The sequence below is a fragment of the Cryptomeria japonica genome, chromosome 11, assembly GCF_030272615.1.
Source record: "Cryptomeria japonica chromosome 11, Sugi_1.0, whole genome shotgun sequence".
In the NCBI taxonomy this organism is placed as follows: domain Eukaryota; kingdom Viridiplantae; phylum Streptophyta; class Pinopsida; order Cupressales; family Cupressaceae; genus Cryptomeria; species Cryptomeria japonica.
This window is the reverse complement of record NC_081415.1, coordinates 541322249-541341294: the sequence shown is the minus strand read 5'-3', so window position 1 is coordinate 541341294 and position 19046 is coordinate 541322249. Positions and strand designations below refer to the sequence as shown.

Genomic DNA, 19046 nt, shown 5'->3' with positions numbered 1-19046 from the left:
CCTTAGATTTCAGTTGTCTTCTTCATCTTTTTTGAATATGGTTACTGAATCCACTTAATTGGATTTTGCAGGCAGTCCAGATCAGTCAAATCCAATCTTGAGTTTCTAAACTACTTCTTCACTTATACAAATTTTTTTATTTTTTATTTTTTATTTTGGCAAGACTATGTCCCAAAGGTTCTCATTTATTATTGTCACACACCACACATGCACTAACACACATGGTTGTGGGTGCATTTTGCTTTCAGGTTCAAATCTTCATTTTCAAACTCAATCACAAACGCACATGTTCCTACGTGCCGGGGGTGGTTGTAGGTGCACACACATTCACATTTATATTGTCCTCTTCAATTTTGGATTCCCAAACTTTGTAAATATGCTTCCAAGTTTTTTGGCCCTAGCCTTTCAATTGAAGGCAATCGTGGTGCTATTATGATGGTTAATACACCATTGAACTTGGACCTAGGGATGATTCACAAGTAGAAAATAATGCAGTTATCCTATATATCAAACATGCTGTCATAATACATTAGCATAGAATTAATATTTGATTTGCAATATGGTTGCCTATATTTTCATATCCCTGGAACTGAAGACCTATCAAATCTTAAACAATTCACTAAACCTTATAAATACTGAAATAATGCCCTCTATGTCTGGCAATTGGCTTGGAATTATTGGGTCTTTAACATTTTCATGATTATAAAAATAATGCCCATCTGATGATTAGTAAGGAATACAAAGACAAGCATGATTGAGTTACAATAAATTTCTAGGAACTTTCCACATCTTTGTCAGTTTGTGATCAAATTATTTGTAAGCTATAATAATTAAGATTCAAAAATATGGGATATTCCATATTTTTCTGTTACTCATTTTCTGATTTTAAGCCCTGGATCCTGGTCTGATTTACGAATGAGAGACATATATTCATATTAATGTATTTGAGAGGAAATTTCTTAAACTAAAATCCTTAAGGTCTGACTTGTATTAAAAGGGTTCCCTTAGATTTCAGTTGTCTGCTTCATCTTTTTGGAATATGGTTACTGAATCCACTTGATTGGAATTTGCAGGCAGTCCAGATCAGTCAAATCCAATCTTGAGTCATTAAACTACTTCACTTATTACAAATTAATTTTTTTTATTTTGGCAAAACTATGTCCCAAATGTCCGGCTCTCATTTATTATTGTTACACACCACACATGCACTCACACACATGGTTGTGGGTGCATTTTGCTTTCAGGTTCAAATCTGCATTTGCAAACTTAATCACATCCGCACATGCTCCTATGTGCTGGGAGTGGGTGTAGGTGCACACACATTCACATTTATTTTGTCATCTTCTTTAAATTTGGATTTCCAAACTTGGTAAATATGCTTCCAAGTTTTTTGGTCCTAGCCTTTCAATTGAAGGCAATCATGGTGCTATTATGATGGTTAATACACCATTGGACTTGGACCCAGGGATGATTTACAAGTAGAAAAAAATGCAGTAATCCTAAATATTAAACATGCTTACATAATACATTAGCATATAATTAATATTTGATTTGCAATATGGTTGCCTATATTTTCATATCCCTGGAATTAAAGCCGTATCAAATCTTAAACAATTCACCAAACCTTATAAATACTGAAATAATGCCTCCATGTCTGGCAATTGGCTTGGAAATATTGGGTCTTAACATTTTCATGATCATTAAAATAATGCCCATCTGATGATTAGCGAGGAATAAAAAGGCGAGAATGATTGAGGTACAAAAAATTTCTAGGAACTTTCCACATCTTTGTCAGTTTGGGATTAAATTATTTTCAAGCTGTAATAATTAAGATTCAAGAATATGGGATATTCCATATTTTTCTATGTTACTCTTTTGCTGACTTTAATCCCGGGATCCTGGTTTGATTTATGTCAGATATGGATACATGGTTTGGTTCCTTCAGGTTGCGGGCAGGAATTTGTTTTACAGTTCAGATCTGTCCGGATGTGTTGATGGACATACCCTGGGCGAATCTGGGCTTCAAAACACACAGTCAGAATGAACAGTGGGTGAATTGGATGAGAGTATTTTTTTTCTGTTTATTTTTTAATTGTTGGCCATGGTGTGATTATCATGGTGTGACATGCAATTGGGAATGGTTTTTGAAATGGAGTTAGCTAGTTTTCTCCTTTTTTTTGCCCAAGTGGTCCCATGAAACCAATAAGTTATAAAATGAGGAAACATATGGAAATGTAGAGCTACAATGTGTTGAAAGGAAACTTCAAATGATCAATAGGGAAGGTGACGAGATTTCCTACACCTGCTTGAATGAATTAGAAATTTTTTCTGTGAAATATGCATCTATGAGTGGTGAATATTTTCCAAATAATTATGCTGTGAATATGAACTGTAGTTTGACTACTTGACTACTGATGTGCCTAATTCGCTATGAGACTGTTATATTGTACAAATTGCTACAATTTTCCTCTACATTATCTACAGAGTGATACTTGTAAGTTCTGATCCATGGGCCATCGCTTGAGCTTTGGAAACACGAGTTTCAAATTTCAGTTGTCTGCTTCATCTGTTTTGAATATGGTTATTGGTTCCACTTGATTGGTTTTCACAGGCAGTCCAGATCAGTCCAATCCAATCTTGACTTTCTAAACTACTTCTTCTCTTATAAAAATTAATTTTTTATCTTGGCAAAACCATGTCCCAAATGTCTGGCTCTCATATATTATTGTCAACACCACACATGCGCTCATGCGCTCACACACATGATTATGGGTACATTTTGCTTTCTGGTTCAAATACACATTTCCAAACTCAATCACATCTGCACATGCTCCTATATGCTGAGAGTGGGGCGTAGGTGCACACACATTCACATTTATTTTGTCCTCCTGTTCAAATTTGGATTTCCAAACTTTAAATATACTTCCAAAGTTTTTTGAGCCTAGCCTTTCTCTGAAGGCAATCATGGTGCTATTATGATGGTTAATACACCATTGAACTTGTACTATAGGATTAATTCACAACTCAAAAAAAAAAATGCAATAATCCTATATATGAAATATGCTGATATAATACATAGTATAGAACGAATATTTGATTTGCAACATGGTTGGCAATATTTTCATATTTTTGGAACTAAAACCTTATCAAATCTTTAACATTCACTAAACCTTATAAGATTCTGAAATAATACCTCTATGGCTGGCATTTGGCGTGGAAATATTAGTTCTTAGGTTTTTATGATAATAGAAATAATGCCCATCTGATGATTAATAGGGAATAAAAAGGCAAGAATGATTGAAGTACAATAAATTTCTAGGAACTTTCCACATCATCAAATTATTTGTAGGCTGCAATAATTAAGATTCCAGAATATGGATACTCCATATTTTTTTATGTTACTCATTTGCTGACCTCAAGCCCTGGATCCTGCTCTGATTTACGTCAGATATGGATACATGGTTTGGTTTCTTCAGGGTGCGGGCAGGGAATGTGTTTTGCAGTTCAGATTGTCTGGATGTGTCCATGGACATACCCCGGGTGAATCTGGGCTTCAAAACACACAATCAGAATGAATAGTGGGTGAATTTGATGAGAGTTACTTTATTTTGTTTTTTAAATGGTTGGCCGTAGTGTGATTATCATGCTGCAAAACCAGACAGAAACCAGATATCCTTATTATTCTGTCCCATGTCTGAACTTAAGCTGCTGCTTTTGCTCAACTTCCCTCCCAAAATTGTAAAGAATTGTGTTGAACCAGCTGGATGGCATCAGATGATGGTAAATTTTCAGAATTATTTGTCTTGCAAGGGTTTAAAGGCTCCTGATATTGTGTAAAGTCTTTCATTAATCTGCTGGTAGGGTGCCCCCCAGCCAATAGATGACCAGAAATATTTTTGTAGAATGTTTTTTTCATTTGATCCTTGTAGAATTAGCTTTTTTGTTTCCATCCTTTATTGGGTAGTTTTTTTAATTGATACAAGATTTGTCTAATTTAACTTGATTGATTTTAACTTTCCCTAATTCATAATATTACAAGACTTTTGTGAGGAAAGTCCGTTATTTATTTATCAATTAAGGGGAGACTTTTTATGGTTTAAAGTTTAAAGTAAAAAAAAACTAAATATAGATGTTTGGAGGATGCAATGGGATTTGGATCCCACCAAGGCTAAGTATGTATTTATGTTTTATCAATTAAGGAAATACTTTATATGGTTTAAAAAACTAAATATAAATTTTTGGAGGATATAGTGGGATTTGGTTCCCACTAAGGCTAAGTATGTATTTATATATGTGCGTGTTGTGTTGTGTGTGTTTGTGTGTCTATATATATGAAATCTATATGGTTTTTGTATTGTCAAAAACCAAAATGAATTCAAGCCTTTCATTTTTGCATGTCTGTGAACTGAACCCCTACACCCAAACCCAAACTCAAATTTTGAACCAGTAACTTAGATATTTTTTGTGATTTCATACATGCTTTTTCTGACAATTGTAGATTGAAGTTTAGGAGTTTGAATGATGAGCAGTGAGTAATCTATGGCTCTTATTTTTCTTTCCATTTTTTTTAATCTAGAAGATGCAAGAAGTTGAGGAAACTTGCCTCTTGACCGTGGAACAGGACTTGTTTTTTGAATTATCTGTAAAGCTCAGCAACACCTGTGATTTTTATTGTGATAACAAACTTGACTTTTTATTAAGGGCAACGAAGGCTATCCTGCTGATCTTTATATGGGCTATTTTCCTGGTCCTTTGGTAGCCATCATGTATAACACAATGGTTTAAAAGACAAGCTATAGGGAACTAGCATTTACACATATATTATTTTTTATTTATTTTGTGGGATTTCTAACTGTATGCACTTTTTCGTCTCTTTGGTGGCTATTTTCAATGAATAGCTATTTCTTTGATAATCTTTACCTCCCAAAGAAATCACCAATCGCAGGAGTTGATCACCAAAGAGGTGATTAAATATGCCCTGCTAAAATTCCTTATTAATGTGGCTTATAACTTGTTCTCCAATTGTAAATAATGTGCAACAACAGCTTTGATTTTTATTGCATTAACAAACTTGACTTTTATTGAAGGGCAACAGAGATTAGCATGTTGAGGTTTTTGTGGACTGTTTTCTTGGTCCTTTGCTAACATTTATGCCCAACATCATAGTTTAAGAGACACTCAGACAAGCTGTAGGTAACTAGCAACACCATTATTTTAGATTTATTCTTTTTGTGGGGTTTTTAACTGTATGTATCGTACCATCTCTTTGATGACTAACTTTAATGAGCGTTCATTTCTTTGACGACCTTTACTTCTCAAAGAAATAACTACTCATGGGATTTGGTCATTAAAGTGATGACTAAATATGCCTGGTTAAAAGTACCTCAAAAAAGTTAGTTGTTTTGCTAAAAGTATCTGGGGTTTAAGTGGACCCTAGACCTGGAAAATTGTTAGCTGAAATGCCAACTCTTAGTTGGTGTTAACTAATCATTCTGGGTGACTTGAATTATAAAAATCAAATTAAACATCTGCATTGTGCAACCAGTCCAGGAAAATAAAAATATCACTAATTTCAAAATCAGATTCAAGTATCTGCTTTTCTAGCTACAGTGAATCTCCCTTATTCAGCTCCAAGCATATTTCAATTCTGAGAAATTTAGCAAAAATAACAGTGTCTTTCATCATTCATACATCACACTCTTTCTTCTTTTATCATTTTCTTCTGTGTGATTTAAACATAAATAGGGGCCACAGAGTGCATACAAAGACAGTTTTTTATCCACACAAGTTATTTCTTTTTTCTGAATTTGCAGATTACAATTTTTAATGAAGAGAAAGTTGCAGTCCTCTGATATTAGCTTTAATGCCACTGAGAGGAAATGATGAGTATAAGTCACCATTCTTAATTTTTCCATTCCCAAATTGGGTGCTAGATCTTCCACCATAATTTATGCCCTCCTGTTATGTTGGTGTGAGATCTCAAAGTTCTCAGTTTCCATCTTAATCATCTGACTCATATTGTTTATTGACAACAATTGCATAGCCTCATATTGATTACTAAAGTGTTCAGCCTTTAATCCCTTTACAACTGAATTTTTTACCATCTGTTTCGTAAGGCATTCCTGATAGGCACAGCTTCTGCCTTTTTTTTTCTGTTCATTCCTAGGTGGCTGGAAAACATTAACAATGTTTCTCACTGACACCCACTACCATTCCTGTCCTATTAACCCTGGATTATCATTTACTTTCTTAGCTCCATCAAAATTGAGTTTTTACTTAAGTTGCTGGTTCTGATTCTGATCCTGGTTTGGTTTTGGGGTTCAGTTCGTGGATCCAACAATTTGCAATCTAAAAGCAGAAATTAAGTTTAGAATATCACGTATTTAGTAAATAAAACAACCATAAACTCTAAGGTTATGATAAATGTAATTTACAGCCTAAAAGCAGGAATTAAGTTCAGAATACCACATAGCATCACATAATATTTATCATTTATAAACAAAACCACCATAAACTCAAATGTCATGATAGATACAAATATTATAAAACATTCATTGTGCAAACTTCAATAAAATAATGATGTCAAGTACAACAATTAGGTTTCAGATGTCATTTGCGTCTTCAAAAGCATCATTATTAACATTGCCATTAGATGGTGTTGGAAGATTTGAAGAACCACAACTAGTGCCACTGGAACTTGCATGAAAGGTGTGCTCGCTATCCAGATCCTCAAATGCAGCATGTTGGGAAGCGGAAGCATCCAAGTCATTATGCTTTGGTTTTATATCTCCCACAACTTGGCGTCCCCCTCCTTGTAGCCATATTGTATGTATGAAAGGATGTGCAAATTGGGATGCATGCACACTAAGTTATCAACTTTTGCTGAGTGCAATATTTTGTACTTTAGTAAGTAGCTGAATGAGTATGTGCTCCAATTTCCTTTAGATGTAGATGAAATAGCTACCAATTCAATATTGAGACAATGCTAGAGAGAGAAAATTTAAAATAAAAATGAATTTTCAAACTTGAATTTTTTTTCTTTTTTTAAACATTTATTTTAGAATCTAGATAAAAAATTCGCAAAACGTGACAACTTTTATCAGTAGAGGATGTAGGTAATGGAATTTTTGGCCATGGAATCACCAACCGTGAGCATCCTTTTTGAATTAATCATGAAGTGCTCCAAGTTTTTGACAATCCGAGTGTATAAACAAAATCAATGAACTCAATTGTGACTACATCTTGCAAATCAAGATTAGGGCAGATTCTATTAAATGAAATCTCTATATAGAGCAATCCTTGTTGGCACATAAAGGATCTTAGCACTATAGTATTTTGAACTTGATGCTAAGGCAAAAAGATGTAGCAGAGTGGTTATTTTGTTCCATCGATCTTCAATAGTTTTGTGCACTTATTTGAATAAAGTTCCTTTAAGGTCTTACTCTTTTGCTGTTGTGATGGTATTCTTCTTCTCAATCATGAGTCAATGCCATCATATACATTTCCCAAACAGGATTTATTGATGTTGGTATAACATATCATACTCATAGTGGGCTCAATGAAACTAAGGAGATACCCTACATCTAAGTCACAACATTCGACGAACGTCAAACATGAAGTTCAAAATCCGTTGATTATTTAGCAATAAAAAAATTGTTTAAATTTGGAATGAATTCTCATTACAAAACGTGTTAATTTTTATTATATCTTATTTTCCTTGAACACTTTTTATCAAGGATTTTCTTAGAGGAGACACCTTGGGCGCGAGCAGAGGGCGTAGGCTGAGGACTCGAGCTAAGAGAAGACGACATGAATTGAGGGAAGATGGCACAAATAATCTTCTAGCACAACCCAACAAGTTAGACACAGATGCAACTCCTGCGCGAACACTTTAGATATTTATTTAGGTTTTTTTTTTCGTTTTTGTATTTCAAAGCCCTTTTTCATTTAGTTTTTTTGTTTCGTTTTTTATTCTAAAAAAATTAAAATATGTTTGTTAAATTTGTATTTTTAATTTAAATACTGACTTTAGTGTCAATAAAAATTTAAATATTATTTTACTTATATAAATTTTTTATAAAAAATCTATTATCTAATTATAACAAATTCAAAAGTAAGATCTGTTCTCTTTCAAAAATAATAGTTAAACTAATTTGATAATTTATTGGGTATGTTCTTACATATTAATTTTAATTTTTTATTTTATTTTAAGGTGAATTTAATTTTTAATTTTTTTCAAATTTTTTGTCCTTGCTGAACTTCATCTGAATTTCATTGTTGCCGAATTGGAATTCGAATTTGAACCTTGTGACTTAGCCCTACATGATCCCACCAAATGTCATCTAGGATCATTTGCTTATTATTTGATGTAGGTCTACCTTTCTGCCTTCTAGAGCCTGAAGATGAGAGCTCTTCGAACTAGAAACTACCTCTAGAAGATGCCCTTGTATGAATTATGGGCATGAAATCAGCAACTTGCTTGAGTGAGAGACTGAACTGGTGAGCAGAGACTTCAGACCCTGGGGGTTTCGAAGTTGAGCACTACGGAACCTGGGGGTTCTAGAGTTGAGCACTTCAGAACTTCGGAACTTGGGGGTTCCGGAGTTGAGCACTTTGGAACTTCAGAACCTGGTGTTTCCGAAGTAGCAAACCTAGGAACTTCGGAACCTGGGGGTTCCGGGGTTGAGATGGCTTAGTGTCGAAGACCTCGGGGTTTCGAAGTTAGCAACAAGTCATTTACAAGAGACTGGTCTTGTGAGCAGAGTCTCCAAGTGCTTGAAGATGACTGCCTCTAAAGGCTGAGATGCCAAGAACAACACTGAATACTTAGCATGTAAATCAAATGAAGTCCCACCGGGCGTCCCAAAAATTGTTATCACAGAAGCTTGCACCCTTGCTGAGCTATCAACTCAACAACCTTGTGAAACATGGAAACAACCCCGAAGTTTGGGACCTTGTGCAAGGGGGTTGAATCTCTGGAGAAGACTGACTTCCTTCTCCATCAAGGTGCAGGCGTTGAACCAACTCAACACTTCAAAACTAACTCCTAGGCCTATCCTAACAAATTGTAGAGGTAGAGGGAAAAGAGAATTGCTTGAAATCAAAGGAGGTGATGCACCAAGATATGTTCCTCTCCCCACCCGAAATGGCACAAGGAATCAACTGAAATACCCAAGAGATGCACAAACTTCAGTTGCACGAGTTACCCAAACGCATGTATGGAGGTTAGAATTTGCTAAGTGTCAAGAGGGGAGAAGGATTTACACAAATCACACTCAGTAAGAACAACTTAACACAACATATATGGAGGTAAGAGCCACAAAACATACACCTATGATGAAGGTAAGGAAACATACACAATATGCATAAGTTGAAGGGAGGCAAGAATGTAATTTCAATTCATTCAAAGGCCAAAGGCCAAACTTATAGTTACAGAAATTCATAAATAATTACAAGTCTTCAAGAGAAGAGAAAGAGCATAGGAAAGCTCAAGGCAGTAGGGAGATAACCCTTTACAATGAGGCTTAACAACCTTCATATAGAAAAAATGGTTACAAGAGTGATCATGACCCTTGTATGTCAGTCTGGAAGTGCAGGGAAGTGCATGCACTTGACTTGTGTGCATGCAAACAACCTAGCCATACCCACAAAAGGTAACCTTGAGAAGGGTGGATTGACTGACCTTCCAAAGTCAGAGTATGCAGACATGACATAAGTCATCACAACAAGCATGGCCCCGTACCTCTCTTGATGGAAATCCTGCCAAAAACATTAAATGCACCCTTGTGGCTCCACAAGAGAAGATGCATAAGTCACCAAAGTTGTCGGAGCATTTAAAGCCTTGAGTGTCGATCATGCCATCCGGAAGTGTCGCCGGTCGGAAAGAAGTACGGGGACTTCCGAAACTTGGGTTGCCGAAGTGCGGAAGACAAGGAAAGAACTTTGGAACCTCGGGGTTCCAGAGTTCCAGAGAAAGGGGTAAGGAAGGAACTTCGAAACCTCGGGGTTTCGGAGTTCTGGGAAGGAAGAAGGGAAGCAAAGGAAGAGAACTTCGGAACCTCGGGGTTTCGGACAAGGCAAGGGAAAGGAACTTCGGAACCTCGAGGTTTCGGAGTTCCGAGGAACTGAGAAGGAGGCAAGGAAAAGGCGGGATCTAGCAAAGGAACTTCGGGACCTCGGGGTTTCGGGGAAGGGAAGAAGAAGAGAAAGGAACATTGGAACCTCGGGGTTTCAGAGTTCCAGGGAACTGAAGAGAAGGGGAAAGAAAGGGAGGAACTTCAGAAACTCGGGTTTTTGGAGTTCTGGGAAAGAAAAGAGAGGCAGCAAAGGGAGGGAACTTTGGAACCTTGGGGTTTCGGAGAAAGAAGAAAACGAAGAGGGAACTTCGGAACCTCGGGGTTTTGGAGAAGAAAAAGCAAGAGAAGGCAAAGAGAAGGAACTTCGGAACCTTGAGGTTCCGGAGTTTCGGGGAAGGAAGAAAAAGCCAAGGGAGGAACTTCCTCCGGCAAGGCAACATTTCACGCTTCATGATTCTTCTGCTTTCTCCTTGATCAACTAGGGTAGCGCTGGTCCATGGATCGTATCTTTGATCGGTTCTTATTGATGGACCAAGGGTGTCATAAAATGACAACAATATCCAAAAGTAATACTCCTGAATCTTCCAATGCTTGCAGAACAACATCCATAGATGAGCTTGTTCGTTTTCTATACCTGCTGATTGGCAGTTTTTTCTTTCAGCAGGTTTCATTCTCCAAATTTAGTACCACAATCAGTTTTCTTAACATTTTTTTTTGTTTATTTTTAGCTGGTTCAAGTTCTAACTTTCAGCATGACAATAATAGCTTTTTTAATATTTAGATTGGATTCTAAATTCTGTGAGATGCAGCTGTTCTTATTTTAGAACAAGGCTCTTTTTTGCTTTAGTTTTTTCTCCAAGCATGGATGCTCCACTGAGATGGGGATTTTTCATTGTAAACCCAAACATTGTTTCATTCCATAAAAGAGACTTCAGGAACACCACCAAAACAGATAGTGATAGCATATTTGAGTGTTGAGCTCGTGCAGTGAAATTCTTTTTAGTTTTAATAAAAGATAGATGCCATATTGAGGGTTCAAATTTGTGTGTGGTTGCTGTTCATATTTTCAGCAGTATGTGTTTGTAGATTAGCATATTTAAATATGCTGTTCTGATTGGAATTTTTGTTTTAACTTGGTAGGTTAATTTTCTTTGTGCAGAATCTGCTTCCCATGGTTTGAAAAGTAGCATGGTATCAACCCATTGCCCTATATGATAGAGAGCTGAACTCTGAAATGAGGGATATGCTATGAAAACATATAATTTAAGGATAATGAGGGATGTAGAATTTGAAAGGATAATGAGGGATGTAGATTTTGAAAGGATAATTAAGGCATTACCTTGGGGGCCGTCCTCCTTATTAAGATCAGCCCCAAGTTTGTCCATGTAATCCTACACCCTATATTACCCTCTAGACTAACATGCCTAGGGATACTCACTCAGTCTTTATTTATCAGATGTTTACAGCCTGCTCTGAACTTCCTGATTTGCTTGTTGATGATAATTTCTGAGTCCTCTTTGATCCAATTCTGTGCCATTCTTTTCCCTTCTTGATTAGCAAGGTTCTCCTGATAGCTTTGGGCTCTGCAGAGTTATGAGATTTATCCTAGAGCTTCATAAAGCACCAGCATCACCAATCCTTTGTCATCTCAGAAACACCCCTAGATCCAACAAGCCTTGTATTACCTTTTGATGACCTATTAAAATTCATCTTTAAGGTTCTGGTTGGTGGAGAGTTGGATTAAAAGTTTCCTGTTTTTTCTTTTGATCTACCCAATCCTTTATGAAGGAATTTTGATTGATAAAATTGATCAAAATTAATAAAGAATAAATATGGGTGAGCAAATATTTAAGGATCTTTACAAAGATCAAACAAATAACATTATATTTGATAAGTGAAGATAAAATTTTAAACTTACGATTTCATCTTTCATCAAACACCTTTTCTTGATGATCTTGGATCATCTAAAATCTCATGGATGTTTTTTGGCATAGCATGTAAGAAGTGATAAAGATTATTTAGTGCTTCTCCATGTTTCCAGGACAAAGGTGCAGGTATGCAGACTTTTTTCCTCTTTCTAGATTTTGGGTATAGCAGTGGGACGGTGGATGTAATAATATTAGAAATTTTTTATTTTAAGACTTAAAATGCAAATAGGTAATTTTTTTTGAAAAGAACTTATATCAAGATAAAAAGAAGCTTAAATTCTACGAAGTATGTGTAATGTGTTGAAGTTACAATGACATTCTGTTGATCCAATAATATGTCTTATAGTCATGATAACATGATATGAATTTTAAATTTCATTTATATCAACAAAAGCTACAAAGTGCAAACAAACTGATATTCACTAGTGACAAACATCAAAATAGTATTGCCAACACAGAAAATGCATAGCTGGTTTGAGATATGGCAATCTCGAAAATCTCATCATTGTTGGATTGGCTGGACTGTACTACACCTGCAATGCCTCTCTAATCAATTCCAATTGGACATCCTTGGTCTCCATAAATGTATTGTGGTTCTTCGGGCTTTACATGAAGTCGGGTGTCTTGTGATCAATGAGGTTCAAGGAACTATGCATAACTACAAATTTCAGCTTTCCCATATAGGTAAATTTGTTCCTTTTAATAGAGTGAATAAAGCTATACGTGGACCATCTATCAATCATTTCCTGTGCCAAAGTGTGCCTAATCTTTGTTAAACTTTTGTAATCATCAACTTTAATAAATTTGATCAATTTTGTTCTAATTAATGAAGCAGTATCTGCATCATACATTTTATTGAGGGCCTTTATGAAGGCATTCATCAGCTCGTGCTTTTTAAGTTGAACAACTCAGCTGGGCTTCATGGTCAAATAATATACTTGTAGGTGGTCTCAAATAATATGCCTGCTGCCTTGCACATATGCTATTGACTTAATAACTGCAAGCTCTAGATTTTGAGAACCAGCTTATTGACTGTGTATCACTAGATTATTGACTTTGTACACCTGATTTGTTGTATTTTGTTAACTGTTACAATGATACTATTTTAGTTATGATTTGCGGATTTTAAGTAAAGACTTTCTTAAGGGAGTTATACTACTGTCTTATTGTTGCTATGATTATACTGCTGTCACTGTCAATGATAAACTTGCCTTATACATATGAACCTGAAACATGATATATTTATTGCTGCCATACACATATGCTATTGACTTAATAACTGCATCTCTTAATATCCCAAATTAACAGTCAGCATCCTTGTATTTTCCCAAACTGTCAATTGCTTTAGGGAAGCAAGGCCCTTTCTTAAATGCAACCATAATGTTGTTGAGTAGGCAATGCAGAATGTTTGTCCAGCCATTTGTGATTGTGATAAAGCCATATCATATCCATGTGGCCTTCATGTAACCTTAGAACAACTTTTCTCCAGGATTGTGGTCTACAATTTGGTCTCACTATGGGCACATAAGTAATACCAGCTTTGCCTACATTGATCATGGCCTCCTTGTAATGAGGAGCTTGAGCAACATGAAGATGAGTATTAGGCAAAAATGAATATGCCATTGGCCTCATCTGCTTACTCTTCTGTGGCCTGCACATTGAATATGCCTATAATTGGGTCTATTGATGTTGAACTGTTGGTCATCTTATAAATATTAAAACATTAAGACTGTTACAGTAGTTACAACTGTATGGCAGCAATAAATATATCATGTTTCAGGTTCATATGTATAAGGCAAGTTTATCATTGACAGTGACAGCAGTATAATCATAGCAATGATAAGACAGTAGCATAACTCCCTTAAGAAAGTCTTTACTTAAAATCTGCAAATCATAACTAAAATAGTATCATTGATACAGTTAACAAAATACAACAAATCAGGTGTACAAAGTCAATAATCTAGTGATACACAGTCAATGAGTGTCTACAGTCCCTGAAAACTTCAATATAATATTAAATAACAGGGGTAACAAAAGTGGTACGATATATCAAAAGATTTACTGTCAATCTATTAAAATGACAGTCAATGAGTACCTTATAGCAAATAAGAATCATAGTTAAATGAGTATATTCCACTCAATCAAAGTAATTCAATCTATAAGTGATTTTTGTTCTTCAAAAACTGAAATATTAAAAAAATGCAGTGTTCCACGGAAACGCGCCCCACCTCAGATCCCCTTTTCCAAGACGGGGATGTTTCCAGGACAGGGAGACGGGGATGTGGCGTCTCCCGCCACTGCTGCCGGTGCTCCGCCGGAGGTGAGGAAACGTCTCCGCGTCTCCAAGGATTCTTGGACACTTTGAGACGTCTCCAAGTCTCCTTGGGAGACATCTTAGCGTCTCCAAGAATCCTTGGGAAACTCCTTGGGAGACTCCCAGGTGTCTCTTGAGGGGTGGGGAGACTTGCAGGAGTGTCTTGTTCGAACATGTCGAAAAGCAATTGAATTATTATTTTTATTTATAATTTTGAGCGATTTTTGTTGGTTGGGCGATAACTCTAATTTGACATTGGCCCCACCCCTTCCCCCAATGCAATACAAAACCACCAAAACTACTGATTTCATTCACATTTCTAATTCTGATTTTTTTACCAGCTAGCTGAAGAGGAGAAAAAACTTAGAAATCTTTGTATTTAGATTTAGTATTTCAAATTTTGCTATTTTATACTTTTACTAATTTCCTATAGTTTCATTTGAAATGTAATTCTTATACTGTTATACATCTTTTCACAACTAGTTTTCAAGTAATATAAGTATATGTATAACTATATCAGCGTCACCACCCCACTACCCCCATTTGCCATCCTCCCACTGTCCCCAAACTTAGGTCTCGCATCCCTGCATCCCCCCCGTCCCTAAACTTAGGCGCCGTGTCCCTGCGTTCCCCCGTCCCCAACGGCCGTGGAACACTGAAAAAATGCAAAACATCTCTTCCTTTGGGGATGCCTGGACATCCAGGCATCCCCAGGATGCTTGAGGGATGTCTCAAATGCCCCTTACTGTCCCTGGTATGTGTACATGTGTCCTGCTGTAATGGGAAAGTCATGAACCATTTATGGGACTTATTGCTTTTGTGGAAAAATCTGGGGATAGCTAGGGGGTGTCCCTTGCTGTCCCACCGTCCTGGAAACTCAAAGTGGGTCTGGGCCACCTGTTTTAGGGCTGGGGATGTGTCCCCAAGGAACACAAGTTAAATGGGCCTCTGACATATGGTTCCAACAACTTGGAAGGGTAATTAAATTGCAGTGCACCTCCAACTGAACTGGCTATTTGGAGGATTTGGCTGGCCTCACCTCTTTCCCCTACCTTCACACAAAAAGGAAACAACAAAAAACAGCAATAAAGTCTTGTCTCAGTTCGCCCCTTCCTGGCCCCAACTTGGCATTTTGTAAGCCCAAGGTAACGCAGGTTGGGTGCTGGGCTTAGTTGTGGGGATACCCCTGGGTAAAAAACAGCAATATTATTAAAACTTTTTAGGGCATTAGAATTTAGAATCACTAAAAAAAAGCATAAATTTTATGCATTGTTGGTGCAAAAAAATACAGAAGTGTTTTTAATCATAGTGAATAACAAATTAAATTGTAAAGATAGAGATATAAAAAAACAAGGTTTTTGATGGTTTGAAGTGGTAAAAATCCACTTATTTAAAACACATTGTGATTGAATTAATGGTTACAATTATTGTTCAGTTTATTCTGTATGTTTATTTCAATTTTTGTACAATGTAATGAAAACAAAAATGAAAAAAGGAATGAAAAAAACTATTTGTTGTAAACCTGAAACATAACAAAAAGAGGACTGAAAAAATGGATAGATTTATCATACCTTGTGATTTGGTGAATAATGGATTGAACTCTTTCTTCCTCCTCCTTCCGCTCTTTTTAGCTTTCCTCTGCTTGCTTGCTAAAGTCCAAAGTGTTTAATCATAAAATGCAAATGTGCTATAGGGGTTTTGAGTATGATAGGGTGTATATTTAACTTGGGGGGCCACACACCCATGAGGGCATTTACAGTTTTGCTGTTTTGATTTTGGTCTTTTCCAAAGTAATTATAAAATGCAGGTTGGTGGATAGACTGACATTCCTGGCATGGTTGGACGGATACTGGGGACAGTAGGGTGACTCATATGGTGTAAGAAAATAGGTATGGTTCACAAGTTGGGTAGACATCTCAGGGATGCTCCCTAGGTTTCTTCTATTGGGATGATAGGGGAATACTTTGTCCCTATCTTGATGTCCCTAAAATGTCACTGAAAATGGAATGTGTCCTCAGGGAATGCTGGATTATAAATTGTCAAACAAATGTGAATGAAGTTCAAGGGATAAATGGATAAAGAGGCATTAAAAGTGTGTGAAAAGGCTTTTAAAAGAAAGGGGGACTAAATGAGTTTGTGCAGGGTGTCACGTAATCACATCCCAAGTCTACTTCATAGCTCTTATTAATCACCGGTTTGTATTAAACTTCTGTGGATTTGATTGCAATCGTGGCTTGTTTTGTACCAAACCAAGAAACTACACCAGACCCAAGACTAATGTATGACTTGTGGATTTTCTATCATCCACTCAACCTAACCGTACAACATCTGTGCAACCACTTAACTTGTGATCTCCTGTTTTGTTTAATACAATGCCAAAGTGTAATATACATATGATGTAACTCAATACTTCATAATTTTTTTGTGTTTTCTTAATTATATTGATTTTTTGGCCTGGGTATCACCCCAGACTTAGTAATAAGGATGCTTTCTACTCTTGAATAATAGATAGCCTAGGTCTGGATGCCTTTTCTTAAATATATTGTTTTATTGGGATGATAGGGGAATACTTTGTCCCTATCTTGATGTCCCTAAAATGTCACTGAAAATGGAACATGTCCTCAGGGAATGCTGGATTATAAATTGTTTGTGCATAAAAAGGCATTAAAAGTGTGTGAAAAGGCTTTTAAAAGGAAGGGGGACTAAATGAGTTTGTGCAGGGTATCATGTAACCACATCCCAAGTTATATCATAGCTCTTATTAATTGCTGCTTTGTATTAAATTTCCGTGTATTTGGTTGCAAGTGTGGCTTGTTTTGTACTGAACCAAGAAATTACACCAGATCCAAGACTAACGCATGACTCGTGGATTTTCTATCATCCTGTTTTGTTTAACACAATGCCAAAGTGTAATGTACATGTGATGTAACTCACTACTTCTTAATTTTTTTTTGTTTTCTTAAGTATAATGTTTTTTTGGGCCTGGGTATCACCCCAGACTTGGTAATAAGGATGCTTTTCTACTTGTGAATAATAGATAGCCTAGGTCTGGATGCCTTTTAATAGGGTTATGCTAGGCAGGGTCCACAGTATTGGTCCCTACTCAGACCATGCTCAAAATTGGGACCCACACCTAGTATTGATTGGATATGCATATAGCCTGATTACATGCAGTAACTGCAAACAGAGGATGGACTTTGCTATTTTTGAATGCTGGGTAGGCTAGGTCTAATTACCTTCAATAATAATTCTAGAGCATGTGTATTTTTTTAGAGAAGATAAATATAGTTAAGAACAGCAGGATAACAACAATGTTTTCTGTGGCCAAAAATTGGATACATCAAAAAGATTATCATTTGTGCAATGGCTAAATTGGCCCATCAAGACATTCATAAGAATAACATGAGTTCAGGACAGCTTTAAATAGAGACTAAGTATTATTCCCTTGTGGTTTTGGTTAATTGGATTGATTTTGTTTGCTCTTTTAGTAATTTTTGTATAACAATGATGGCGCATTGGTAGATCATTTCCTTTCATTTTCTTTCATCATTAGCAATCTATTTGTCATAGATTGCCTCTGATTTTCCTTTCTATTAGCACACTGTGATTGATAAAGACGTGGATGATGTTTTATATTATTGGAGTGTGAAGTCTCAAAATTTTATGGGACTGATTTTGGCTTGTTGGCAGAGTGGATGATGAACCGGATGCATTAGCTGCAGTGGCTACATCAGATTGTATTGACAAAAAGGTATATTTGATTTTGCCTTTATATTGATTTTGTGTGTACTACAACTTACATATTGTAGTTTTTACTGTGCTGTAAATGGTTTTCAAAATTTCAAATTGATTACAATATTTTTATTTTAGTTACCCTTGCTTGATTAAGGTTTTTGTATCATTTTAATATGCATTTTAGAATTTTGTGTTGCAATGTCCGTAATATTTAAACACATTTATTTTTATTTTGCCTTTTTGGTGATTTTCATCTACCATTAAAGAGTTTTATATTTCCTCATAATATGAATTTCATGAACAATTTTGGATCTTCATTAACAATGTTATCATAAGTCGTTAAAGGTTTAGTCATTCCAAAAGAGTGTTTATGCTTAGGTTTTAACTTTTATGGCTTCTGTGACTTTTTAAATTTGTACTTGTCATCACTGACGTTTACATCCAAAGTTATGAGACATATATGTTCTTGTAATAAACAGAACACTGGGCATGGCTTGATATCAAAATATTCTTGTTTAGAGAATATTTAAATATTGACTACTTGATGTGATTTTAATAACTGTAGATAACCCAAAAAGACTAAACTGTTTTGCAGTATTATGGTAATCTCTCAAACTGTAACTTGGAAAAACATAATTTACAAATTAAAATTGATTTCATTAATTAAAAATATTTATGATATCAATGTTTCTGGAGTACATATTTTTTTTTCTGAGCATTAGTCTCTAGCTAATTCGTTTCTTTATTAAATCATTCGGCAATCCCACAACTATGCTTAAAAGATATGTTGTGGAGAATGGAGTTTAAACATTCTTCTCTCCCAAACTTAAAACATAGGGACAAGGGTTGTCATAATATCATTTTCTTTTCTCTTTACAGCTTTGTCTTTTCTTACAATACAGCTAGCCTCTCCTCAATGATCCTATAGGAGGAAGTGTCATCAATTGATTGTGGAGCCAAATCGGTGTTGCTAGACTTTTAAAGGTGAAACAG

At 35.9% G+C, this 19046-nt stretch overlaps 1 protein-coding gene across 4 annotated transcripts in view; it reads left to right on the top strand.

Annotated features, from left to right (window-relative positions):
• LOC131049032 (uncharacterized) overlaps positions 1–19046 on the top strand; it is a 51232-nt gene that overhangs the window by 1818 nt on the left and 30368 nt on the right. For all 4 annotated transcript variants that reach the window (XM_057983036.2, XM_057983034.2, XM_057983035.2 and 1 more), the window contains one exon: positions 18009–18069. In XM_057983036.2, coding sequence (XP_057839019.2) covers positions 18009–18069 — 61 coding nt within the window. The remainder of the gene's footprint in view (positions 1–18008; positions 18070–19046) is intronic.